Below are 27,024 nucleotides of genomic sequence, written 5' to 3'. Positions count from 1 at the left end.
CACTTCTTGAATAATGGATTTTGCATAAAATTGAGTTCTAAATATCATATTCCTTATGATCGTCTCACACCAACTACAGAACTGGGCAAAAAAAAAAAAAAAGAGGGCATCATTCCTTGTGATCACTTTAATTGTATCCCCTAAATGCTCTTAAATTTACAGGAATGCCTATAAGACCAGCTGTGGCCAAGAGAAGCTTTTCCTAATCGCCTTATAGCCATTGCTTTTTCTTTTCCACTGTGTAAACTTTATCTATGGAACAGATTCCATGAGACCGTTGTGAATACTTCAACGTATTCAAAACATATAACTGCCACAAATTAAACTACTAAAACTAAAGCTGGTGCATTGTAACTGCCAAGTAAAACTGGCACGTCCCTCTGTCAGACTGCGGGAGAGTATGCCATACAGTCCTCGGAAAACACAATTCATCCAGAAGCACTCTTGTCACTTGCTCTGATATTAAACCAGAGAAAGTGACATTAATTAAAGAAGTGACATGAGCCAACAAAGGCAATGAAATTCTAAGCTTTGGCTCATGTGCAGACCTTAATCCAACTTGTTCTGCTTAGGTCTTGTGGCCATTTCTGAAGAGTAGTGTGGCTACTTCCCCTGTCCCCCAATCCTCCCATTCTGAAACATCATTTTCAGGCAACAATTTCATATCCAGGATTGGGCTAGCCAATTGGTACACTGGTAGTCATTGCAGGGTTTCCCAAAATAGTAGTGTGATGGCATGTGATGCCTTTACTGCTCTTGGTAACTGCATGAGATGAACAACAACTAGAGGCAGAGGAGAGTTGGTCTAACAAAAAGGCAAGCAACAGCCAAACTGAGCAGAGTACCTAGATTTGGGAGGCTGGGAGCTGGGGGAGTCTGTTGCTAGGATCGGTTATGAAAACAAATGGTGGCTGCTAGGCCTTATGAAAATTCTAACATGCTAAAGAGGCAAGCAGGGGAGTCTCCACAACTTTTCTCTGTCTCCCTTTGTTTCCAGTGTGCTCTCTCACAGTGCTCATCTCGTTACTTCATATGATTACTATTTGTATACTGTCTTATTCACCCCCTCAACACTAGATTATATATAAACTTCTTGCAGGCATTCTCTCAGAGTGCTTAAACAAGGCATCGTATATGGTAGTTTTTCAGAAATGATTGGTTAAATTAACTCTAGAACTAATCTGTTATGGAAAAATAATTTTCCCAACAACTTGGTTATCTGAGATGAAATTTTCTGTTCTGTACACTACAACATGTGGTGGGTGTGTAAGGCATATACTTTTAGATTTAGAGACATTATTTTGGAGAGTGTGGGGGGAGAGAAGTATCTGTTCATTCTTTTTTCAAGTCTATTTTTAAAATACAAGAAGCCATGTACTTAATCCAGAGATTATAGGATTTGTTGGGAAAAGTCTACTTTGCTAATGCATAGTGTAGGGAGAGTTAAAAAATGGACATTGTTTAAGACTAAACAGTTTTGTGTTTAGAATAAAACAATTCTACAGAGTAGCAATTAAGTAGACCTAATAGCAAGTATAAACTTTTGTGGAGGAAATGCATGGTGTTTATTGTTAGGTGGATTGACTTATACACACGTAACATACATAAGATATGTACTTTTCAAAGAATGTAAACATAGCTTTAATAGAAAATAAATTATTGGAATTTTTTAATCCAAGTGAATGAAAGGTTTGATTAAGAGTTTGTACATAGAAGCTTTTGTTATGGTTTCTGGGCATAGGTATTTTGTATTTGAGATGAGGAATTTTCTATCTATGTAATTAGTCAGGATGTTTTATGTACATTTTTCATATCAGGCAGACAATGGCTTCAAAGAGACAGCAGTGCTGCAAAGGAGCAAAAAACGAAGGCCAAAGTTGACACACACAGAGGCAAAACAGTGTAGGAAAAATCAACACGTTTTGCAAAATCAATCATTGAAAATGTGTCAGTGTTCAGGAGACTGTCTTTAATTTGCAATCCAAGTAAAAAAGAGTATTTAAATATGAGAGGCAGTATTATTGAGCCCAGCATGCCTGCTACCACTTGTTTGACTAGCTCAGAATAGAACACTGAGAGGCAAGGGCTCAAAGTTAAATGCACATTTATACATTTTAAAATCAAATGAAAGATTCAGAGTATATTCATGAATTAATTTTTTTTTCAGAAACCTAAATTTAATCAGCTGGAATTACTTTTAAAGTGTCATTCTATTTAACTTTTGGGAATGATGAATTTGCCTTTTAATAGGCATGCTGTATTTTATCATGAAGATGAAACAAACTGTCTTTTGTTAATTATTCCCCAGAGACACTGGCCATTTTTCTCTCCTATGCTTAGTGTGGAGTAAAGGCAGCTTGCTGCAAATTTATTTCAAGCGAGAGCAGTCGGAAGCTACAACATGTGCGAAAGAGCATGGAGAGCATAGCTTCCATTGTAGGCGTTCGGAGTGCCACCTAATGAAATTCTCAGAGGTAACACTACCAGAGCCTCACGGAGGAGGCCGTGAACATGGGACACAGAAAAGTAAAAGAGAATGAAAGAGTGAATCTCCGGGAAAGAGTAGCAGATGAATCATATGTGTCTGCGGCCTCTGATAACTGCTAGAGACAGTTGTCGAAATCGTTTTCAGGAAATCGTTGTCATCATTAACTGCTACTAAAATCTTTCACTTAGTGTGTGCCACGCTCTGTGTTAAATGCTTTACAGGCGTTGTTGCTTTGAGTCCTTCCAACAACTTCATAAGGGAGATATTGAGGTCCAGGGAGGTGGAGAAATTTGCCACCATGCCACAGTTTTAATAACTGCCTCTGTCTACATTTGAACTCAGGATTCTTTGCTCTACTGATTGATGTCCTTTGTCAAAGAACACTTTGAATTTATTGCTAGCTAGAGAAAAAACAGTGCAAATCATATGCTTCTGACATGCTCATCTCTAAAATAACAGTGAAATATCTAATTGATAGTATTGGCAGCTAATTTAAGAAATCTGTTAGTGCTGATGCTAATAACGGTGTCATTTTCATTCAGATTGTCAACTCGAGGTTTAGAGCATCAGTGATATGTTTTTAATATTATTAAGTTCAAATCTGTGAAAGAACATCTGATATTTATAGTAAATCTAATGTTAAGAACTGGAAAAAAATACATTAAAAATGTTCTATACCTAGATCAAACAATATTTTTATGAGAATAGTCAACCAATAGTGCATACAGACTGATGAGAAAAATTTGGTGTATTTTCCTGCTTTTTCAAAAATGAATGAGTTTGTCTAGTTTATAGGGATTTTATGCATTTGTTTTGAATCTAATAAGAAACAGGAAGATCAAAAGAGGCCTCTTTGAATCCCTATGATACAGTTTTAATTAGTCTCATGTAAAAATAGATATTTTTACAAATATTGAATTACTTTTGACATGTCTTTTTCATTGGATAGTAATTTAAAGATATTAGAAAACTAGTCTTTTAAAGAGAAAAACAAACAAAAATACTTGGATAGGTGGAATCTTGATAGAGAATATATTTCCTTATAGAATTTATTCAAACACCAAAATATGTTATTTATAATAGAAGTATAGTTTTTGGAAAATTATTCAGTTCTTTCAAGATATTATTATATAATAGTAGTGATTTATTGCATGCCTATAGATAATTTTACGAGAAAAAAGTATAACATTTTATGTAGAGGCAAATCTTTAGGTATTTTTAATGGAGAAGAGATATTTAATAGATGTTGAAATGCTGGTTTTTATGCTAGGATACTGTTTTTCTTTGGACTATATAGATAGCAAGGGGAAAAAATGAACAAAATATAATGTTACTTTAGAATACATGTTTTTGAGCACTTATGGTGATATGGGGTTATTAATTTAAATTTCTGGAGAATGTGAACAAAAGCTACTCATTATACTTGATTTTGTTTCTATTAAAAGATCATGTGTTACAATTCTAATATAGATCTCAGTGTCAAATGTGAGTATTACTATTGAGAGTGGAGTATTAGTTGTATAAACCTCTATCTTACAAAGTGTTGGGAGGATGATAGAAGGAAAAGTAGTAAAAGCCACTAAAAAAATCCCTATACAATACACTTCAAGAAAAGTGAGAAGAGAGCAAAACGAAATTGTTTATTTAGTGGGCAAATGTTGCTGTGTGATGAAAAGGGGAAGAAAAAAATCGTGTGGACTTCTGTAATATCAGAGTTTCTACTCCAGCAGAAAGCTTTTGAACGAGTATAAATGTTCCAAAATTAACTAGTTTAATACATTATGGAATCTCTGTAAAAATAAGAGGATTTTATTGGGGAAGGTCTGTTAAAAATTCCTTCTAACCCTGAAAATCTGTGAGATCCTGAAAGGTGGTGAGAGACACTGAAACATGGATAGAGGCTTTAAGGAAAGAATTGACTCAGTGGAGCAAAGAATTAGCTGTACTATTAATGGGCAAGCAAGCAAATCTGAGTCACAGAAAAATGGCATAAAGAGATCATCAAGAAGAAAAAATAATGGTTCTATTATCTGTTTATGTGGTAAATCTATAGATAAGACTATCACATAACAAGGTAAAGACCTGCAAAATAGAAACCCTAGTCAAAGCTAATTTCAGCATGAATATTAGAAAGTGTTTCAAAAAGTGAGGGTGGGGCTAACATTCTTACGTAGTGGGTTTTTAAACTTAAAATACAGAATTTACAGTATCATTTCAGGAAGGGAGATCAAGGACTCCTTCAGCCCTTAATTCATAGACTGAAAATAGAAAGACTTCATGATAGCTAAGAGAAATATGGCTGTCATTCCAGTATTCCACCTGGCCAAACTGGATGTCTCTGAAGAGATAGAAGGAAACTTTTGAGGTCTTAGGAAATCTGAAATCATTTCATAACAAAGTAGCACAAAGATGAAGTAGACTTGAAAGTATATAATTGAAAGAGACTTACAAGAGATAAATGAATTAAAATATTAAGAAAAGATTTGATGGTACAAAGTAAAACCAGTTTAGTAAAAATTGGAGTTATGAACATAGAATTTTATAATGCAATTCAAATTTCTAAAGTAGATTAATGAACTGTGGTTAGGACTTATAGGGTTAAAAGTTTAAAAAGTTGTTACATATCAACCTTTCAAGAAGCTCAAAATGTATTTAGTTAATAATAATAATGAAAACATCTGGGTTGGAGGATATCAGTGTTGAGAAATAGGTAAATGGGTTGAAAGATAGCCTATTATAAAATGAAATAAAATATCTAATATGTACCACAACTAGTGAGTAATTGGCGAAGAAGAGCAAAGAAAAATAGCAGCAATATAAATTTACAGAGTATTGGATTATAATACAATTGACAAACTGCATTAGATAAAAACAGGCTGAAATCCTCTATTCAAGAATATCATTGCCAAAAATCCCATTATCAGTTGCAAAAAGGGAATACCAATAAAATATAAAGTACAAAAATATCAAGATTTTTCGTGCACGTGTAAGAGTCAAATGAGCGGTTTTTGAAATTATTATATTACATTTCATAGTAAAAATCACTGAGAGAGCTGAACAAGGAAGTTATATAATGACAAAAGGTTACTAAACAGCCAGATGAAAATGTAATGAGAGAATTGAATATCACCAGAATGCTACTATGTTTTTTATACTTAAAAAAAGAGAGAAAAGAAAATATAGCAAACATTCAATAAGAAATTATTACAAATATAACTAGAGGTATTATAAACAAACTCAGAAAATGACAAATCGCTTACCAGTAGGTCTTCACGCTGGTCTCTGTGGAACCCAGGTATACAAGTGAAAGGGGTAGGGGCTCTGGTCCCTTCACCCGTGTTTCAACCTGAGCATTTCTACTTCCATCTGTTCTGTATATGAGGCTTCCAGGAAACATTCCATTTCTAAAAGTTTGAAGATAACTCATTGTACCACAGTAATTAATAAGCTACAAAGTTGAATATGCCGTTAGTAAGAAATAATTTATATTTGTGGGGGATTTAACAGTGTTTCAGAGAATAAGCTTTTTTCCACCTATACAAGAACTCATTTTAAAAACTGTGTGTGGTGATTTAGTAAACATAAAAAACCAGAATTTTTATATGTCATAGTCTTAGACTCCATTGCTGGAAATGCATACCAAGATTATCTTACTTATTCTGTCTTTCTCTTTATCATCTGCATTCTGTCTCCAGTTTCTATGTATTCAAGTTTTATTTATTTGAAATCCAGCTTCCCCTTGAAACCTGCTGTTTTTCTTTTTACATTTTCTGTCAAAGTTGTATATCGTGTATTTGTTTTCAACAATCTTTTGCCTCTCTTTTGTCACTAAGCATATTCTACTATGTATTATGATTGCATATTTGTTGCATCCTTTTTATTATTATTTAAAAATTAATACAGAGAAAAATTGACTTTTTGTGAGTGTACATTTCTATGAATTTTAACACACCACCACCACAATTGGAATACTAAACAGATTCATCACCCCTAAAATCTTCCTCATGCTATCTCTTTGTAGGTACACCCTTTCCTTACCCCTGATCTGTTCTCCATCACTGCAGTTTTGTCTTTTTAAGACTGTACGAACTTCCTATAAATGGAATTGTACAGTATGTAACCTTTTGAGATTGGATTTTTTTCTCTTCGAATAATGCCTTTGAGATTCATCCAAGCTGTTGTGCATATCAGTAGTTCGTTTCTTTTCATTGTCAAGTAGTTTTGTATTGTATGGATGTACCACAGTTTGTTTATTCTGCCATTTAATGACCTTTGGGTAGCGTGATTTCTCCAACTTTGCTCTTTCTCAAAAGTATCTTATCTCTTCTAGGTCCTGCCTTTCCATATACATTTTATAACCAACTTATCTGTATTTACAAAAAAAAGTCTTAAGGAGATTTTGATTGGTATTGAGTTAAATATATAGATAAATTTGGGGAGAATTGACACTTTTACTTACGTTGAGTCTTCCAGTCCACAAACACTTGCTGTTTTTCAGGTTGGGTAAATTTCTCTTGATCCTACATCAAGTTCAGTGATTCTTTCATGTGTTATCTCTATAATCATATTGAGCCCACTCATGATTTTTTAAAAAAACTTTTTTTGTCATTTTATTTTTCAGTTCCAAAAGTATCATTTGACTTTTCTTTGTGTCTTCTATGTCTTTGCTGCTTTGGTCTGTCTTTCCATTTGTTCCAAAAGTGTTTGCCTTTACTTACTGGACCATTTTTATTAGTTGCTTAAAAGTCTTTATCAAATAGCCCAACATCTGTATAGTTTTGGCATTTTTTTCTTGAATTCATCTACATTTGTTACAATGTATTAACCAATATTGATGCATTATTATTAACGAAAGTCCACAGTTTACATTAGGGTTCACTCGTGTTGTACAGTTTTATGGGTTTTGACAGAATGACATCTGGGCATAATGTCATGTATCCACCATTACAGTATCATACAGAGTAGTTTCATTGCCCTGAATTTCCCCTTTGCTCCATCTATTTATTCCTCTGCCCCTGCCCATAAACCCCTGGCAACCACTGGTCTTCTTACTGTTTCTATGGTTTTACCTTTTCCAGAATGGCATATAGTTGGGATCATACGTTATGTTCCAAACTGGCCTCTTTCACTAAACAATATGCATTTAAGTTTCCTCCATGTCTTTTCATGGCTTAGTAGTGCATTTCTTTTTATTGCTGAATAATATTCCATCATGTGGATTTACCACATGTTGCTTATCCATTCACCCGTTGAAGGGCATCTAGATTGTTTTCAGTTTTTGGCAATTATGAATAAAGCTGATACAAACATTCATGTGCACATTGTTGTGTGGACATAGTTTTCAACTCCTTTGTGTAAACACCTAGGAGTATGATTCCTGGATCATATAATAAAACTAGGTTTAGCTTTCTAAGAAGCTGCTAAACTGTCTTCGAAAGTGTCTGTACCACTTTTTGCATTCTCCCCAGCAACGGATGAGAATTTCTATTGCTTCGCATCCTTGCCAGCATTAACTATTGTCAATGTTTTGGATTTTAGCCATTCTAATAAATGTGTAATTGTATCTTACTGTTTTTTTTAATTTGTAATTCTCATATGATATATGATGTTGAGCATGTTTTCATATGCTTATTTGACATCTGTATATCTTCTTCGTGGAGTTGTCTATTCAGATATTTTGCCTGTTTTTAAGTGGGCTATTGATTTTATTATTGAGTTCTAAGAGTTCTTTGTATATTTAGGATACAAGTTGTATTTGTCAGATAATGTGTTTTGCAAATATTTTCTCCCAGACTGTGAGTGATTTTTTTCATTCTCTTAATTGTGTCCTTTGCAGAGCAGAAAATTTTAATTTTAATGAAGTCTAACTAATCAAATTTTTCTTTCATAGATTATGCTTTGGCATTGTATTTTAAAACGTCACCCTAGGTCACCTTGATTTTCACCTATGTTATTTGTAAAAGTTTTATAATTTTGTGTTTTAAATTTAGGTTTAAGAACCATTTTGAGTTAGCATTTATGTAGAGTCAGTGTCTACATTCATTTTTTGCATATGGATATCCAGTTCCAATACGATTTGCTGAACAGACTACACTTACTCAATTGATTTGTCTTTGCTACTTTATAAAGATCAGTTGACTATATTTGTGTGAGTCTATTTCTGGGCTCTTTATTGTGATCTATTGATTTATTTGTCTGTTCTTTGGAAACTATCACACTGTCTTAATAATTATAGCTTTATAGAAAGCGTTCAAGTTGGGTAGCATCAATCCTCTGATTTTGTTCTCCTTCTTCAGTATTGTGTTGACTGTTCTGGCTCTTTTGCCTTTCCATGTAAACTTTAGAATCAGTATGTCGATATCCATAAGGTAATTTGTTGGTATTTTGATTAGGGTTGCATTAAATCTATAGAAGTTGGGAATAACCAACATCTTCAGATGGGTCTTCCTATCCATGAACAGGGAATATCTATCCACATATTTAGATCTTTGATTTCTTTCATCAGACTTTTGTAGTTTTCCTCATATAGATATTGTATATATTTTGTTAGATTTATACCCAAGGATTTCTTCTTTTCTACTTTTTTTCAACTTTATTGAGGTACAATTGACAAAGAAATTTAATATATTTAAAGCATACATCATAATAATTTGATATATATGTTGTGAAGGAATTCCCACAATTAAGTAACACATCCATCACCTCATATTTATTTATTTATTTATTTTGGTGGGAACACTTAAAGTTCAGCTCTCTTAACAAATTTCATTTAAACAATACAGTATCATCAACTATAGTCTCTATGTTACACATTAGATCCTCAGACCTTATTCATTTCATAACTGAAAGTTTGTATCCTTTTACCAACCTCTCCCTATTTCCTCCACCTCCCAGTCCCTGGCAACCACCATTCTACTTCCTGTTTCTATGAGTTTGACTTTTTTTTTTTTTAAGATTTTACATATAAGCGATACCATGCAGTATTTGTCTTGCTCTGTCTGGCTTATTTCACTTAGCATAATGCCCTCCAGGTTTATGCATGTTGTCACAAATGGCAGGATTGCCTTCTTTTGTAAGGCTGAATAATATTCTGTTGTGTATATATATATATATATATGTATACATATACACCACATTTTCTTTCTTTCTTTTTTTTGTGAGGAAGATTCACCCTTTCACCCTGAGCTAACATCCATTGCCATTCCTTTTTTTTTTTGTGCTTGAGGAAGATTAGCCCTGAGGTAACATCTGTGCCAGTCTTCCTGAACTTTGTATGTGGGTCGCCACTACAACATTGTTTGACGAGTGGTGCAAGTCCACGCCTAGGATCTGAACCTGTGAACCTGAGCCGCTGAAGTGGAGTGTGCAGGACTTTAACCACTTGGCCATGGGGCTGGCCCCACATTTATGCCTTTGTTGTCAAAATATACATGTTTTTGTCCTGTGTATTCGTTAAAAAATTATTATAATTATAGTTTTTTAAAATACTTTTAATTGTTATGCTAGTGTTACAAGTGATTTACCCACTACTATTGCAATTTTAGTGTACTCTGAATTTAACTGGATATTTACCTTTACCAGGATGAAGGTGCATCCTTGGGTGGATGGGAGCTCAGGAGCCTCCTATGTCACCATCTTGGATACTCCTCGGTTTTCTTAAAATAAACTTTTCAATGCTATGAATTTCTTTCTAGGTACCACTTTCATCCATTAAATTATTCATCAAATATGTAATGCCTACCACGCTCTATTCTAGGTGCTTGGGACACATCTAAATAAAATGTAACATTTCTGTCTTTGTGAAGCTTATATTCTATCAGAGATAAATACATAATAAATATGCCCTTCAACTGCATTTTAACTAGTTTCAATATGATATTTTCAATATTATTCAGTTCTATGTATTTTCTAATTTCCATTGTGATTTCTTCTTTGGCCTAGGGACCAGGCATTGCAGTCACAGAATATAGCCTTAATAATCTTTATTCTTTGATATTTGATGAAACCTGCTTTCTAGGTAAAAATATGGCAGTTTAAAGAATATTTTATGTTAGTTTGGAAAGAGTGTATGTTCCTTAATTGATTTGATACTGTTTTTTATATGGCCTTTAGATAAAAACTGTTAATTGTTTTACACTGGCCCAGTGGTGTAGTGGTTAAGTTTGCCTGCTCTGCTTTGGCAGCCTGGGGTTTGCAGATTCAGATCCTGGGCGTGGACCTAGCACCACTCATCAAGCCATGCTGTGGTGGCATCCCACATAAAATAGAAGATTGGTACAGATGTTAGCTCAGCAGGAATCTTCCTCAAGCAAAAAGAGGAAGATTGGCAGTAGATGTTAGCTCAGGGCCAATCTTCCTCATAAAACAAACAAACAGAAAAACCAGTTAATTGTATTGTTTTAATTTATTTTTGTCTGCTTGCCTATACTTATGGAATTATATTAAAATCTTCAACGATTTTTGTCACTCTGTCAATTTTTTTCTTGTAATTCCGCTGGTTTTTGATTTATATATTGTGAAGGTACATTATCAAAGGCTATCAAGTTCATAATTTTAGTCTTTCCTTTGAATCATTACTTTTATGATTAGGTTAGACTAACTTTATATCTAATAATTCTTCTTCCCTGAGATTTATTTAATTTTCAAAATATATATTCCAGCCTTCTTTGAGCTAGTTTTGGCTAATTGGTTTATTTTCTGTCTTTTTGTTTCTCTGCACCACTAGGTTTTAGTTGTGTCTTATAAATAGTATACATTTATTATTTTAACAGTCTTACAGTTTCTTTCCTTAGCTGGTGAACGTAGTCTACTCAAGTTTTTTATGATTATTGGCATATTTTTTAAAATCTAAGGTGTCACTGATTATAAGATACATCATTATTTTACATACATATATTGAGTCACCACTAGATGCTTAAAAATTCATAATTGTCTTCCTCTTTGATGGTTCCTTTTGTGTTTAAGACCTGTTTTATATCTAATACGTAAAACTTCCTGTTAAACTATGACACAACACCTTAAAACTAGTCTTACATATGGAACTCATAAAACACTCAGTTGTTGCAGTCATATCTTAATGAATATTTTTTTCACTAATATCAAATTTATGCCCTACTCCTCTGTTTTGGGCTATTTAATTAATTAATTATTCTACATACACAAATCATTGTAAGTGACAGTTAAACCTAACGTGTAGGGGCTGGCCCCATGGCTGAGTGGTTAAGTTCGTGCGCTCTGCTGCAGGCGGCCCAGTGTTTCATTGGTTCGAATCCTGGGCGTGGACGTGGCACTGCTCATCAAACCATGCTGAGGCAGCGTCCCACATGCCACAACTAGGAGGACCCACAACGAAGAATATACAGCTATGTACCGGGGGGCTTTGGGGAGAAAAAAAAAAACATAAAAAAACCCCCAAAAAACTTAACATGTAATACTCCTAGCAATGTACATGACTCGGTTAAAGTGAAGACAGATAGACATCTGGGACTGAGCTTGTATCTGCACGGGCAGTGACAACTGTCATAGCTGCTGTGTGGTTGACAGCAACTGTATGATATCTGCAGTTATAACTTGCATTCAAATTTCAAAGATAGTAAAATATGAAAAAAATGTATGGCTAAAAATTGATATACTCAGGTATTTTAATTTATTTATATTATCATGTTTCTATTTACTCTGCCTTTTCTGTCTTTTTTTGAATCATTCTTTTCCTGTCTTCTATTTGATTGCTTAGGTTTTCCTGGCATTTTTTTCTCTACTGATTTTGAAGTTAGGAATTTTATTTCTATTATTTTAGTGATTACCTGTAAACTTTAACATACTCTCTTAATTTAAGAAACTGCAAAGCTAATCAGTGTCTACTTTTCTCCTCGATAAATACATGGCCATTACAACGCTTTAACTCTAGTCACCATATTCCTGTCTTGTACGTTATTTTTGTCAGTGTTTTCATTGCAACTTATTCTAAATTTATAATGATTTTCTCTCAGCATATGAAGATGATATTATTCAATTGTTTTCTTATTCCTTTGTTGATATTGAGAAGTCTGTTGTTTCATCTATTTTTGTATGTAATCTAATCTTTTCTCTCGAGTTGCTTGTCTTTGATGTTGTGCAGTTTGACTATGGTGGGCCGAAGTACAGATTTATTATTTATCTTGCTGGGGACTTGTGATTCTTAAATCTGAGGATTCATGACTTTTATCAATTTTAGAAAGTTGTCATATATTATTTATTCAAAAGTGCCTGTCTTCCATTCTCTCTACTCTCTAGTTCTGGAACTTACTTAGAAAATTGTTTTTCTGTTATATATTCCCTTGGTGTTTCCTAATCTCTTCTTCATATTTTATGTCTCTTTATCTCTGTTTGCTGAACTCTGGATTATTTCCTCAAATCTAATTTGGTTTCCTAATTCTCTTTCTAGCTCTATCTAATCTACCATTTTGTCTTTTCATTAGATTTTAAATATTAATGGTTATATGAGTATTATATATATTCATATATATAATAGCTCATACAACATAAACATACAATTTATCAAAAAAGTATAACTCATAACAAAACACTCACTATCCCCATCCAGGCCAAGCATATAATATATCAAAACATAACCAGCACTCCAGAAGCTCCAACACCTCCTCCCTTTCTTGTAGTAGTAACAACACTGTCTACCCTATTTACGGTTTTTATTTTACCATTTTTTATTATAGGTATAGTATGTATGTGTACATCCCTAAACAAATAGAAGTTTGTGGGTTTTAAAATTTATATAAATAGGAATCATAAGTATGCATTCTGTTTTATGTGGTTTCTTTCACTCAACATTATAACTATCTGTATTTCATTCATTTTCTTTACTACAATGTATTCTGTGCTGTGACTATAATACAATTTATTAAATGTTCTACCAAGTATAGATATTTGGGTAGAGTATTTGTCTATTCCAAATTTAAACTTACTCCCAGATGTCCTCTTGGGGTTCTAATGTATTCCCTGTTCTTGGTCACTTTTATATTGCTGATGTTTTTTGAATTACAACCAATTTGTTCAGCTGTTTTCACAGAGCATTTCACATTATTTCTTATGTTATTGATGCCTTTGTTTGTGTCTGCTGTCACTTTGGACAGATACTCGATCTATATGGGAGGTCTATGTTTCTTGGGGTTTCTGCCTTTTGTTTTCTCTCTTGTTTTGTAATTTTGGATCATTAGCTCATCTTTAGCCATGCTTTATCTCTGGTAATCCTGTGGGTCCTGTATCCCTTGAAGGAAATTTGTTTTTGCTTCTGCCAGGTGCTGTGGGTTATCATTGGCTTGAGTTCCTGTACCATACTGTAGTGTAAATTTGAACCTCAAATTCCTGAAGGTAGCTTTGGGATAATTAATTATCAAGAGAGACTCTATTTTTCCTCACACTCAAGGTCTAGGCCAAGTCAAGGTGGGTTTTTTTGTTTTTGTTTTTAACTTCTTTCTGTGTTTGGTAGTGATGGATTCTCTCTCTGTTTCTTTTGTTCTTTCTGTCTGTCTCCTTCCTTTCTCTCTTTCCCTCCCTCCCTATCTCCCTCTCTGCCCCCTATTGCCTCTCTCCCATATCCCTATTTCTTTCTCTCTGTTTAGTGTTTCTCACTACTGAGAATGTAGCACTTTGAAATTTCTGACTTTATGTGGCCACCTTAACTTCAAATTTCTGCCTCTTGCAGGCCCAAGGACTAGTCCTTTTTCTAAGAGGGCTTTAAAACTCATATCCTTGGTGACCCAGACTGGGCAGCCTGCTGAGAACATCTGCAGCGTTGCCTGGAACATCAATGCTCGTGTACATTTCCCTCTGGTTTTTACATTTCTCTTTGTCTTTGGCTTCCTTACTTTTTTTTTTTTTTTTCTAAATCAACTCTAGATTTATCAGGAAGTTTGATTTATTTTGTTCAGCATCTTGTTTATTTTATAGAGGAAGGTTTTTGATTTATCTAGTCTGCTAGTCTGTTGACATTCTTAACGAGACTTCGTCATATTTTAGTTTTTCAAGTTGCCTTCTGCGTAAGTCTTTGGTTGCCGGAGTCAGAAACTCAAGTGATTTTAAGCAAAAGGGAGATTTATTAACTCTCGTGACTGAGAAGTACAGGGCTCTTTTGGCTTCAGGTATGGATAGATCTAGGGCTTAAGCAATGTCACTAAGGCTCGCTCTTTCTCTCAGCCTTAACTCTACTTTCCTCAGTGTTGGATTTGATTTTGAGACTTTATTTTCCATTAGCTGAGGCAAGTGATCACTATTATTTCTAGGGTTTTGATATCCTTACAGCATATAGTCTGTCTTGTGTTACTTAGCATTTTAACCTCAAATCCTGAGGAAGACTTTTTTACCTAGTTGGGGCATTTTCTCCTTTCTGAACTGGTTACTGTGGCCAGTGGGCTTATATATTCCAATTAGCCAGGCCTGGTCATATGCCCAGCTCTGGGATGTACGGGAGGATACACTGTGATAGGCAGCCCTACCAGATCCACATGGATAGTGGGAGGTTTGATTCTTCAGACGAAAACCAGATAAGGTTCCCAATGAATAGGAAAGAAATGCTAGGAAGGCAAATATCATATATGTGCATAATACATTCTTTACCACGTCATCGGACCTCTTGTCAGGAATTTAAATGAAGATATGAGACTACTGTACTTTCAATACTATCACGGCCTATGACTGATCATTTTTTCAACCCCCAATAGATGAGTCAGTTGCCATCCTACCCTTCCCTCCATCATCAAGTCCTATCAGTTTCACTTTCTGGAATCTCTAGAATCTGCTCATTTGTCTTCATCTACCCTTGATACTCCAGTCTAAGATATGGTCTTCTCTTCTCTGATCTATCGAAATTAAATCCTTACTGATCCATCAGTGTCTACTCTGAATCCTCCTCAGTCTGTTCTCCACATACATGTAGTGATCTGTTCAGAATGGAAATCTAATTAAGTGTTTCCTGGCCTCCAACTATACCTCAAGCTTTTAAAACCTTTCACTAGACAGAAATTATTAACTAGATTTGCAACTGGCCCTTCACCAACTCTCCAACTATTCTTGTCAAGCATTCCCTTTTATATAGATTAAATTATACATTCTCATAGTACCATCTACCTTTCCATTTAAAATTTATTATAATTACAGTTTTACACTTCTGTATGAATATTTGATGAATGTCTTATTTCTCTACTAGACTGTAAAAGCAGATACCATGTTTGTTTTCCATCATTTAATTTCACTAGCTAGAATGTGGCTTGACTTACAGTAGAAAATAAATATTTGTTTCATTAATTAACTGATTGATTACTGTAAAGAGACCTCCATGGTAACTAGGACAATTTTATTTGTTGACATCCATCTCCAAGAGCTTTCTAGTCAATTGATTTTTGGATTTAGGCCCTCCAATATAATTTGACTTGGAAATTTATAGAGAATATTGTGTGGCTATCAAATGACACGTGTAGGGATGTTTCAAGTGTGTGTCAACACGTGATTATGTTCGTGTGAAATAAGATGAAAGGAAGATTCAGATTATGAAGTGGTGGGGATATACTGATTGAAATCAGCAAAAAGTAGGACATTGGATTGGTTGGATATGTTTTTTCTGAATGACAACATGGTAAATTGTTTGTCTAGGTGAAATTCCTGTTTTCCTTTTTTGCTTTTTACATTCTGTTGGCCTTAAAGATTTATTTGCTCTGAGACCACTTGCTTTTAGACAAGAAGCAGGAAGTTTCTACTGACGTCAACATCAGGAAGTGAAGACTGTTACCTACAGTCTATGCTGTACTAAGTAGACCAGGGTTTGGGCAGGGCTGTTTCTTCCCAGCCTTTGGCACCCTGCAAATAAAACTGGTTTGCCATGCGGTGGGAAGAAAGGCTGTTCTTACCCCTTCTTCTATCCCAAGACCGGACTCCTCCTTCAGTATATACTCTCTTGAGTCTTTTCCTTCCTTAGATGTGGATAAGCCACTCGTGCAGTTCCCTTGGGACTACTGTATAGGTGAAAATGAAATGACTTTACATGAATAAAGATGAAGAGAGAATTTTAATTTATGTGAATAAGTTTAGTTTCTTTGTTACTGTAAAAAGGTCTGGGATCACAATTTATATCTAATATCAACTAAAATTGAAGTAATAATTTGTTCAACTGGCTAATTAGCATTGCTGACATCACAAATTTTGGAGAATAGTTAAGAAAATTGTGCATGAGTTTGCTCAACTGTAAGGTAGAATTTATGTACTGTAGTGAATTTTTGCTATATTTTTTACACCTATCATGTGAATTAATAGAGGAAAGAAAAAGTTGATAGAGTTAGGAGAAAAAAAGGAAAAATGTTAGTAGTGATAAGAAGACACAAAGTTTTCTTTTGTTTTAGAGACTTAAAATTTTTTCAGTATTTATTTATTTACTTTTTATTGAGATTATGATAGTTTAAAACCTTGCGAAATTTCAGTTGTACATTATTATTTGTCAGTCATATTGTAGGTGCACCACTTCACCCTTTGTGTTCACCCCCCAAACCCCCTTTCCCCTGGTAACCACTAATCTTTTCTCTTTGTCCATGTGTTTAACTTCCACATATGAGTGGAGTCGTACAGAGATTGTGTTTTTTATCTGGCTTATTTCACTTAGCATAATACTCTCAAGGAAGAAGACACAGAGTTTTGATAAATATACTGAAAATATATCTGAAGAATTTGATCTGTATTCTCAGTCTAAGTGCCAATTTTCAATCATATTCAATACTAGTTCCATCTTTTTCCTTTCACTTGCCTTTAAATATTCTAACTAAGCCTTAACACAGTGCCTTGCATATTCTTGCCTCTTGATAAATAAATATTGGTTAGCTGAATGAAGGAAGGAATAAATGGAAGAAGAGTAAATAGATGAATGACAAAATTCTAGGCTTTCACAATACAGATAAATATACATGTCAACTTCTTTTACCAAGATTTGAAAACAGTAATCTTTTAACAGTTTAGGTAATATAGAGGAAGGGACTGACTTGATCTAAAAATTTGAACAGTGGAGCTTTCAGAAGTTGGATTACTATATCTAAAATGTAAATGGTAAATAATAAAGGGAAGTAAGAACATGAAATTGAAATGAGCTTGTATTTTAAGTATTATTTAATGTAGAAATAACTGATTGCTGTGCTCAGAAGATGATTTTTAAAAGACTTTATTCTCATTCTAACTTGATTTATTTCAGAATTTTGCCAAGTAGAAATTGTTTTGAACTTTTTACTTAAAATGAATCAACTTTTATCTCTGAATTATCATAGATTTTAATTTAGTAAAATTGAATAAATGGATTTTACTATATGTCATATCTTGGCTTTAATGCTATATATCTAGGAAATTTTTTCCCCCAAATCTGGATCTATGTGATTAATATCATCTGTTGATTTCTGTGTTTGAATATTTGAATATGGTTTATGGTAAAGAGTATGGGCTGTGATGCTAGACAGATTTGAGTTTCAATCCCCAATCTGCTCTTCTTAGTGAACCAGTTATTCAACTTATCAAACCTTAGTAGGATCTTGTGTAAAATGGAGATAATACCTACCATAAGAGGTTCTTGGGAGGATATGATAATATAATTTGATACATGTGAAGTGCTTAGCACAGTGTCTGGGATATAGTAGGCATTCAGTAATTGTAAACAACTATTTTTTCCCCTGCTGTGTTTTGTTTTTCAGCTTTCCCCAAAAACAAACCAGATAAAGATGCAAGACATGTAATAAAAGTAGTAAGTTTTGCTCTTAAATTTGTATTTCACATATATTTGACTTTTTTATTTTCTGCTTTGTTCATTTTATTTTTGTAAAAATGTTTCTCACCTTAGTTTTCATAATTTTACTTATCAATAAACCTAATGTTATGATGTATTTTCACATTATTAAAATGTAAAGACTGGAGAACTTTATTCTTCTGTATTGACGCTTATCATCCTTGGATCTTATCGAGCTATCTGTCCTCTCCTTCTCTCCTACCCTCCCTTCCTCTCTACTCTAGATGGTAAGGAGCTTAAAGGCAAGTGTGAGGTTTTATTTTTGTTTGCATCCTCTGTGCTTACTTCATTCAATGAATAAAATATAGTAGACACTCAATAAAGGTGTCATGTATGAATGAACCCCCAGGGTAGTTTTCAGTGTATTCACCTGATGTACATGTTGAATGTCTGTGTATGTGTGTGTATTCAATTCTCAGTGCTTCTAGTAAGTTCTTCCATACGGAGACTATTTTCATGTGTAAGAGTGTTTAGGGTAGCATTATTACACGTTAAATTTAAAAATGAGATTCTTCAAGTTTGTTTAGTGCTTTTCTGAGATTTTTAGTGGAAACCTGGTGCCTGGGTTTTATAATAAATGATTCAAGTATTATTGCATATTACATATGTATACTTATATTTTCACAGTTGAAATACCAATTTGATGTTTAAATTATTTTTCCCTAAGACAATTAATTGTTCTTCTATTTTATAGGAATATCAAGAAAATGGCCCATTATTTTCAGAACTTAAATTTTATCAAAGAGCTGCAAAAACAGACTGTAGTAAGTAAAATTAGCAAAGCAAGCTATTTCCATATATATGCTTGCTAAAGTGAGTGTTAATATTTTTGTCTTTCTCTAGCCTTTTGGAAAATTCTTTTCAATTAGAAATTTTATTGTAAAATGATACAGTTTATTGTAATGTTTAAAAGCAAGACAAATGGTGTACAAATCTTGATATTACCTACATAATGGGTTATATATTTCAAATCAAAGTTGTTTCTACTACTTTACATAAAATGTTGAATTGTTGATGTAGGCTGCCAAGAGTTCTCTAAGTATAAAAGATATTAGAATGAAATTATTTCTTTCACAAAAAACCAGTTGAATAGGAAGGATGTAAGGAAAAGACATTCAAAAGGGGAGTAGGTATACAAACAAAGGAAATGATCATAGAGTGGATTAGAGTAAGGTGTATGGAAATGATTAAACATTGCTGATTTAGAAAATAAGTTAAAATGTTAGAAACTTGAATGTTGAGAAATTAATTGGAGCTGGATATCAGATGAAAGAACTACCAGGTAGAGGATTTGAATGTGAAATGAATATAAGCAGAGCTGAAGAAGAATGAAAGCATTTTGTAAATACTATATGACATAAATGGACTAAGTAAAGCTTTAAGGAAGTTGATGTGAGTAATGACTATATAGTCCAGGTCCTTTACATTATGTCTAAGAAAAAGAATGATGAGTCTAGTCTCAATAATTAACTTTGATTTTCTTAATAAAACCTTCTAAAAATTAAGACTATAGTCTTTACTAACTGCTTAAACTATGTCAGAGTGACAAATAGAATCCATTAAACTTGATTGTTTATCAGTAGAGCTGTCCGAAACATTAAACATATATGGTAGAAAAGTGAAAAATTAAATAAGCTACCTGATTGTTTAAGTGGTTTTGATTTTTTTAAACTAAATTTAATCAAAACAATTTCTGTATAACATAATTTCAGAGTAAGGTGATTTTTCTGCCCAATTCTTATTTTTTTGACTAACATAGCTTTAGGTTTTTAAGTAATAGGGAAGAAAAAGCCATCTCTCTACTGATGCTTTCGTGGTTAACATATTTATATTTAAAAATTAACTAGTGTATAAAGGAATGATATTTTGCTCTTGTGAGTAGAAACATTTGTGTGTATAATACCAATGCATTTTATGACTGACTACTTTTATTTTGGTTATAACTGATATAATTTATAATTTCTGTATATTTTTTTGTGTTAATTATAGTGATAAACAGAATTTGAATCCATTAGATAGATATATTTGATTTTGTTTTTTAAAGATTTTATTTTTTCCTTTTTCTCCCCAAAGCCCCCCAGTACATAGTTGTATATTCTTCGTTGTGGGTCCTTCTAGTTGTGGCATGTGGGACGCTGCCTCAGCGTGGTTAGATGAGCAGTGCCATGTCCGCGCCCAGGATTCGAACGAACGAAACACTGGGCCGCTTGCAGCGGAGCACACGAACTTAACCACTCGGCCACAGGGCCAGCCCAGATAGATTTGATTTTTTAAAAAAATTTCTAGGACCTGACCCCATGGCTGAGTGGTTAAAGTTGCGCGCATTCCACTTTGGCAGCCCAGGTTTGCAGGTTCAGGTCCCAGGTGTGGACCTACTCCACTCATCAGCCATGCTGTGGAGGCATCCAACATACAAAAAATAAAGAGGAAGATTGTTATGGATGTTAGCTCAGGACTAATCTTCCTCAAAGCGAAAAAAGAGAACTATTGGCAACGGATCTTATCTCAGGATGAATCTTCTTCTCACACACAAGAAAATTCCTAGGAAGGTCTAATTTCTATTGACGTTAGCTAAGTTTTAGTATCTGTGCAAAAGTAAGAAATACCTTTCTAAAAAATGTCTTTTCTCCTGTTAAATTTATCTTTGCAGTCAAAAAATGGATAGAACTGAAACAACTTGATTATTTAGGAATTCCTCTGTTTTATGGCTCTGGTCTTACTGAATTCAAGGGAAGAAGGTAAAATGGAATTATTATAATCAAATATTGTCCTATAACTATTTCTTTTGTGGTCTATTAGTTATCTGTTGCTATATTACAAATTACCCAAAATGTAGTGGCTTATAACAAACTAATATTTCTTAGTTTCCATGGATCAGTTATCTATAAATGGCTTACCTGGATGATTCTAGCTCAGGGCTTCTCATGAGGAGGTAGTCAGCTGTCTGTTGGGCTGCCGTCACATCAAGGTTCGACTGGGGAAGGACATGCTTTCAAGGTCACTCATGTGGCTATTTGCAGGCCTAAGAAGATCTGCTTCTAAGTTCACTCGTGTGATTGTTGGCAGGTCCCACTTCCTCACCATGTAGGAGCCTATGGAGACATAGGCTGCCTGAGTATTAAACATGGCAGCTGGCTTCTGGTAGAGCAAGTCATTGAAAGACAGAGAAAGAGAGAAAGAGTGCACACACACACACAAGAGCATGCATCCAAGAAGAAAGTCACAGCGTTTTTATAATCTAATCTTAGAAGTGATATCCCATCATTTCTGCTGTATTCTCTTTGTTAGAAGAAAGTCACTAAGTCCATCCAGTGTTTTTAATCTCCATCTCTTGAGGAGAGGCACAACAAAGAACTTGTAGAAATATTTGTTTAATCACCAAATATGGCTAGTCATCGCATATAAATAATAAATAGAGAAAAAATTCTGTCTTTTTTTAGTTACCCATTTTGTCTTTTCAATAGCCTTTTAAGATAGATGATGTATTTTTTTCCCTTAAGTGAGAAAACAGGCTCTGAGATCAGTGCTTTGCTCAAATGTTTTTTAAATGCTATAAATAAAAACAAAATGAACAAACAATCTTGAAACAAAGTAAAGGGCTGGCAGTAGATGACTGAATGGCAGAGTAAATCATGGTGCATACATATCATGTAGTATTATGCAGCCCATTAAAGAAATAAGTTTGAGCTATACCAATTGACTTGGCAGGATTTCAATGAGATACTATTGAAAAAAGTAAGATGCAGAAAAGTGCATATAATAAGATCACATTTTTATAAAGCAAAGACAAGAATTCCTATATGTCTGTGTTCGTGTGTGTTTTACCTAGATGTAGAATAGGGGCTGAACTGGGTATTAAGTGAAGGGAAGAAAATAAGGGGCGGAGGTGCCAAACAGAAAAAGAAAAGGAAGATGTGCGTGTTAAAAACAGCATGTTTATAAATGTATAGAAAAAGTGAGTATGATTTTATAAGGTCAAGAAAAAATTTTCTGTATGGACAAATAATTTGTTCAAGGCCATGTGGCAAGAAGGTGATGTAGTCACAATGAGTTAAATTTGAGACTAATTTAGAAAGACTATTCTCTTTCCGTGATCTAAGACTGCACGAGTGGTTCAGCACAGCAGTCTCTCCTTCTAGAAGACTACCTGCGAACTAAACACTGCGTAGTATCTTTCTGCAAAAGAACAGCAAGATTGTTAATGCACAGTCTTTCTCTAATGGTTCAGATTGCATCATTCTTCACTGTTAGGTTGGGGTGTTTTTCCTTCTTTCAAATTCATAAAGAGACAGTTTCAAGCGTTGCTCTCTTAAGATCTCTTTTTGACATTTCCTTCTTATAGTTACAGATTCATGGTAATGGAAAGACTAGGAATAGATTTGCAGAAGATCTCAGACCAGAATGGTACCTTTAAAAAGTCAACTGTCCTGCAGCTAGGTATCCGAATGGTAAGAAAGAATGACTTATTTCACATGCTCCATTTTCAGATTATTTACTTGTTACAATATACAAATCGTTGCCCTTTGTGGAATTATCAGAGAATGAAGGATTATTGCCCTAGAAATGTCAGTTATTGAGAGTAGAGGCTATTTTAGTGAAATTGATAACAGTGGGCTCTGTAAGTGACAGAATGTGCTGTGTTTGGCACTACAAACTCAATTAGGTGTTGGTTCTACGGTCTGATTTTTTTTCCTCACAGCTTTGATGTACATATCAGAACAAGCTTGCATAGCTATAAGAGTAACCTCTCTTTTGTCGGTTATATTTGTAACAATGCAAACTATGACAAAATATATTATTTTCCATATTAAACATGTGATGGTATGGGTATGCTATAAAGTTTTTATTATGAATTTGGGATGGTGGCAGTAATTAGTATGGCAATGAATAATATATACTTTGCCAAATAAGAAGCAATGAAATCTTAATAGCACCCACGCACACATTTTGTTTATATCACATATTTGTCTTATCTTGTTTGTGTTCAGTTTGCCTAAACTCCATTTTATTTTTTCCATTTTAAATAGAATGAAACTACTCATACCAGGTTGGGATGTGGAAAATAGAGCTTATTAATTTTCCTCTTCATCCATTCATCCTTCTAGCAAGCCAGCAAATGTTAAATGAACACTAGGTGTAGGTAACGTGCAAGGCTCAAGGGTTTCAAAGATGAAGCTAAGGTGTTTTCTATTACTGTACAGCGGGAGAATGCCTTTCTCTGTGCTCATGGATGTGGTGTTTTGTTCTGGGGTCCCCAAAACTTGATTTATAAATTGCCTGGATGAGGAACTGCTGAGTGGGCTTCATGGTTATTTCACTTTAGATGTCTGATTTTATTGTGTTTTTCCTCTTTGCACGGTGTGATTTGGCCACTGGGCTGTGAGAGGCCTAGGCATTATTGAATCTTGTTTTCTTTCCGTCAGAGTTTCAGTTATTCTTGCTATTTGAAGATCATTTTATTAAACTTTTTCCCAGGATGAGTAACCACCTATCATCTGAATAGGTGATATTTTAGCATAGATAAATACGTAATTGTGAAATACGTCACCCTGTCATTGTTCATATGAAAAAAATATGTTCTTCTATCTTGATAATGTTCAAGTTGATCCTGAGTTCTAAACAGACATCAGCATAACGTTACATTATGTATTTCTTTTCACAGTTGGATGTACTGGAATATATACATGAAAATGAATATGTTCATGGTGACATAAAAGCAGCGAATCTACTTTTGGGTTACAAAAATCCAGATCGGGTAAATATAGTATTAAGCTTTTACTTTCAGTAAGGACCCTCACAGTACCATACTGAGACATTCAAAAAACAAACCGCTAACCCAAAGAGTTTGCAAATGAGGACTTAACATGATGAATGTTGTAATTTATCTTACCTTGCTTATCTAATTTAATGCACTGAATTAATAAGTAATTAGGATGAGAACCTGAGACTCAGAGGGGTTAAATAATTTGTTAATGGGCATATAGTTAAGAAGTGGCTGAGCAGGAAGTTGAACTTCTGAGCAAATGTAATGAACCATCAGAATCCAATGGGAGAAGGGATGGATTTATGCAGAGAAAAAAATAAAAAGCTGTCACATTAGGTCCTCCTCTGTTGGACAAACTAACTAAGTTTTAAACAAAGCAGTAGGTCCAGTAGAACTTATTATATGAAGGAAATATTCTGTATGTTACTGTCCAGTATGGTAGCCATTAGTCACATGTGGCTGTTAAGCACTTGAAATTGAGGTAGTACAACAGCAATCGCAGGGAGGCTGTGGAGCAGCAGGAACTCTCGTTCATTGCTGGTGGAAATGCCAAAGGTACAGCTACTGTGGAAGACAGTTTGGCGGTTTCTTACAAAATTGAACATAATCTTAACGTATGATCTGGGAATTACACTCCTTAGTATTTACCCAAAGGAGTTAAAAACTTATATCCACACAAAAACCTACACACAAATGTTTAAAGCAGGTTTATTTGTAATTGCCAAAACGAAGGAACCAAGATGTCCTTTAATAAGTGAAGGGATAAATAAATGGTGGTACATCCAGACAATGCAATATTACTCAACATTAAAAAGAAATGAGCAGTCAAGACATGAAAAGACAGAGGAACCTTAAATGCATGTTACTAAGTGAAAATCTGTATAATTCCAACTATATGACATTTTGGAAGATGCAGAACTATGGAGACACTAAAAAGATGAGTGATTGCCAAGGGTTAGTGGGGAGGGAGGGATGCATAGGCGGAGCACAGAGGATTTTTAGGAAAGTGAAATTATTCCGTATGATACTACAGTGGTGGAGTATACAAGAGTTCCCTTTTCTCCACATCCTTACCAACACTTGTTCTCTCTCGTGTTTTTTATAATGGCCATCCTAACAGGTGATGTCTCATTGTGGTTTTGATCTTCTTTTCCCTGATGATTAGTGATGTTGAACACCTTTTCACATACCTGTTGGCCATTTGTGTGTCTTCTTTGGAAAAATGTCTATTCAGATTCTTTGCCCATCTTTTAATTTGATTATTTGTTTTTTGCTAGTGAGTTGCATGAGTTCTTATTTCGGATATTAATACCTAATTAGATATATGATTAGCCAATATTTTCTCCCATTCCTTAGGTTGCCTTTTCATTTTGTTGATGGTTTCCTTTGATCTGCAGAATCTTTTTAGTTTGATGTAGTCTTACTTGTTTATTTTTGTTTTCACTGCCTTTGTTTTCGGTGTCAATTGCAAAAATTTGTTGCCAAGACCTGTGTTCATGGATTGGAAGAATCAATATTGTTAAAGTATCCATTCTACCCAAAGCAATCTGCAGATTCAATGCAATCTCTATCAAAATTCCAATGGCTTTTGTTTTATAGAAATAGAAATAGAAACAACACTCCTAAAATTTGCATGGAACCACAAAAGACCTTGAATAGCCAAAGCAGACTCGAGAAAGAACAAAGCTGGCGGCATCATACTTCCTGATTGCAAACTATATTACAATGCTATAGTCATCAAAACAGTATGCTATTGGCATAAAAAGAGACACAGACCAATAGAACAGAATAGAGAGCCAAGAAATAAACCCACACATATATGATCAATTAATCTTTGACAAGAACGCCAAGAATATACAATGCCGAAAGGATAGTCTCTTCAGGAAACGGTGGTGGGAAAACTGGACAGCACACGTGAAAGAATGAAATTGGACTCTTACCTTACACCATACATAAAGATTAATTCAAAATGGATTGAACGGGCTGGCCCCATGGCCAAATGGTTAAGTTTGCATATTCTGCTTCGGCAGCCTGGGGTTTGCTGGTTCGGATCCTGGGCAGAGACCTATGCACTGCTCATTGAGCCATGCTGTGGCACCATCCCACAAAGAAGAACTAGAATGACCTACTATGAGGATATACAACTATGTGCTGGGGCTTTGGGGAGAAAAAAAAACAAGAGAAAGCTTGTCAGCAGTTGTTAGCTCAGGGCCAATCTTCCTCACCAAAAAAAAAGACTGTTGAGCAGTGCTCCCAATTAAAAAAAAAATGGATTAAAGACTTAAATGTAAGACCTGAAGCGATAAGACTGAAAAAAAGCTTTGGGGAAAAAGCTTGATTTTAATTAATTTAAATGTAAATAACCACATGTGGCTAGTAGCCACTGTATCAGACAGCAGAGATTTAAAAAGTTAAAAAATTGAGTCTATAAAAAATTTTAAAAAATGTAGTTGAATATTTAAGTGAACTCTACATGAGGAAAGAAATTTCTAAGTAAAAAAAAGAAATCTTAAAAACTATTGAGAAATTTCACATTTTAAGATGCTTATATATTAAAAAATTGAAAAAACGAAAGGCAAATGAGAAAGTGGAAAGTGTATGTATGAGAAATACTTGAGGATATAAAGCAAGCTCTAACAGAATAAGAAAAATACTAAATCCTTTCTTAAAACAATGATTAAAAGAATGAGCAGATAGAATAGAGAAGAAATATAACCGTCTGAGAAATAGATGAAAAAAAGTTCGCTGTCACTAAAAACTAAGGGATATGCAGAGCAAACAGTGAGGCAACATTTTTAGAGAACTTATCCCATTGGAAAAGTCTCAAATGATAATCTGGTGGTATTGAGGCTGCTGAGGGTGCAGTCAGGCACTTGTACAATGCCAGTGGGAATGTAAATTAAATGGGAGTAGGAGAAGAAATTAAGTTAATGGAAGGGCAATTTGGCAATATATATTAAAAGCCTTTAA

At 34.2% G+C, this 27,024-nt stretch overlaps 1 protein-coding gene across 2 annotated transcripts in view; it reads left to right on the top strand.

Moving 5' to 3' along the window:
• Positions 1-27,024, top strand: part of VRK2 (VRK serine/threonine kinase 2) — a 95,150-nt gene that overhangs the window by 9,523 nt on the left and 58,603 nt on the right. For both annotated transcript variants that reach the window (XM_023619064.2, XM_023619066.2), the window contains exons 3-7: positions 18,199-18,248; positions 18,985-19,054; positions 20,941-21,028; positions 22,633-22,738; positions 23,953-24,045. In XM_023619064.2, the coding sequence (XP_023474832.1) occupies positions 18,199-18,248; positions 18,985-19,054; positions 20,941-21,028; positions 22,633-22,738; positions 23,953-24,045 (407 nt within the window). The remainder of the gene's footprint in view (positions 1-18,198; positions 18,249-18,984; positions 19,055-20,940; positions 21,029-22,632; positions 22,739-23,952; positions 24,046-27,024) is intronic.

This window comes from Equus caballus, chromosome 15, assembly GCF_041296265.1.
Source record: "Equus caballus isolate H_3958 breed thoroughbred chromosome 15, TB-T2T, whole genome shotgun sequence".
NCBI classification, from domain to species: Eukaryota; Metazoa; Chordata; class Mammalia; order Perissodactyla; family Equidae; genus Equus; species Equus caballus.
The sequence above is the reverse complement of the archived record's forward strand: the minus strand, read 5'-3'. Positions and strand labels throughout refer to the sequence as shown.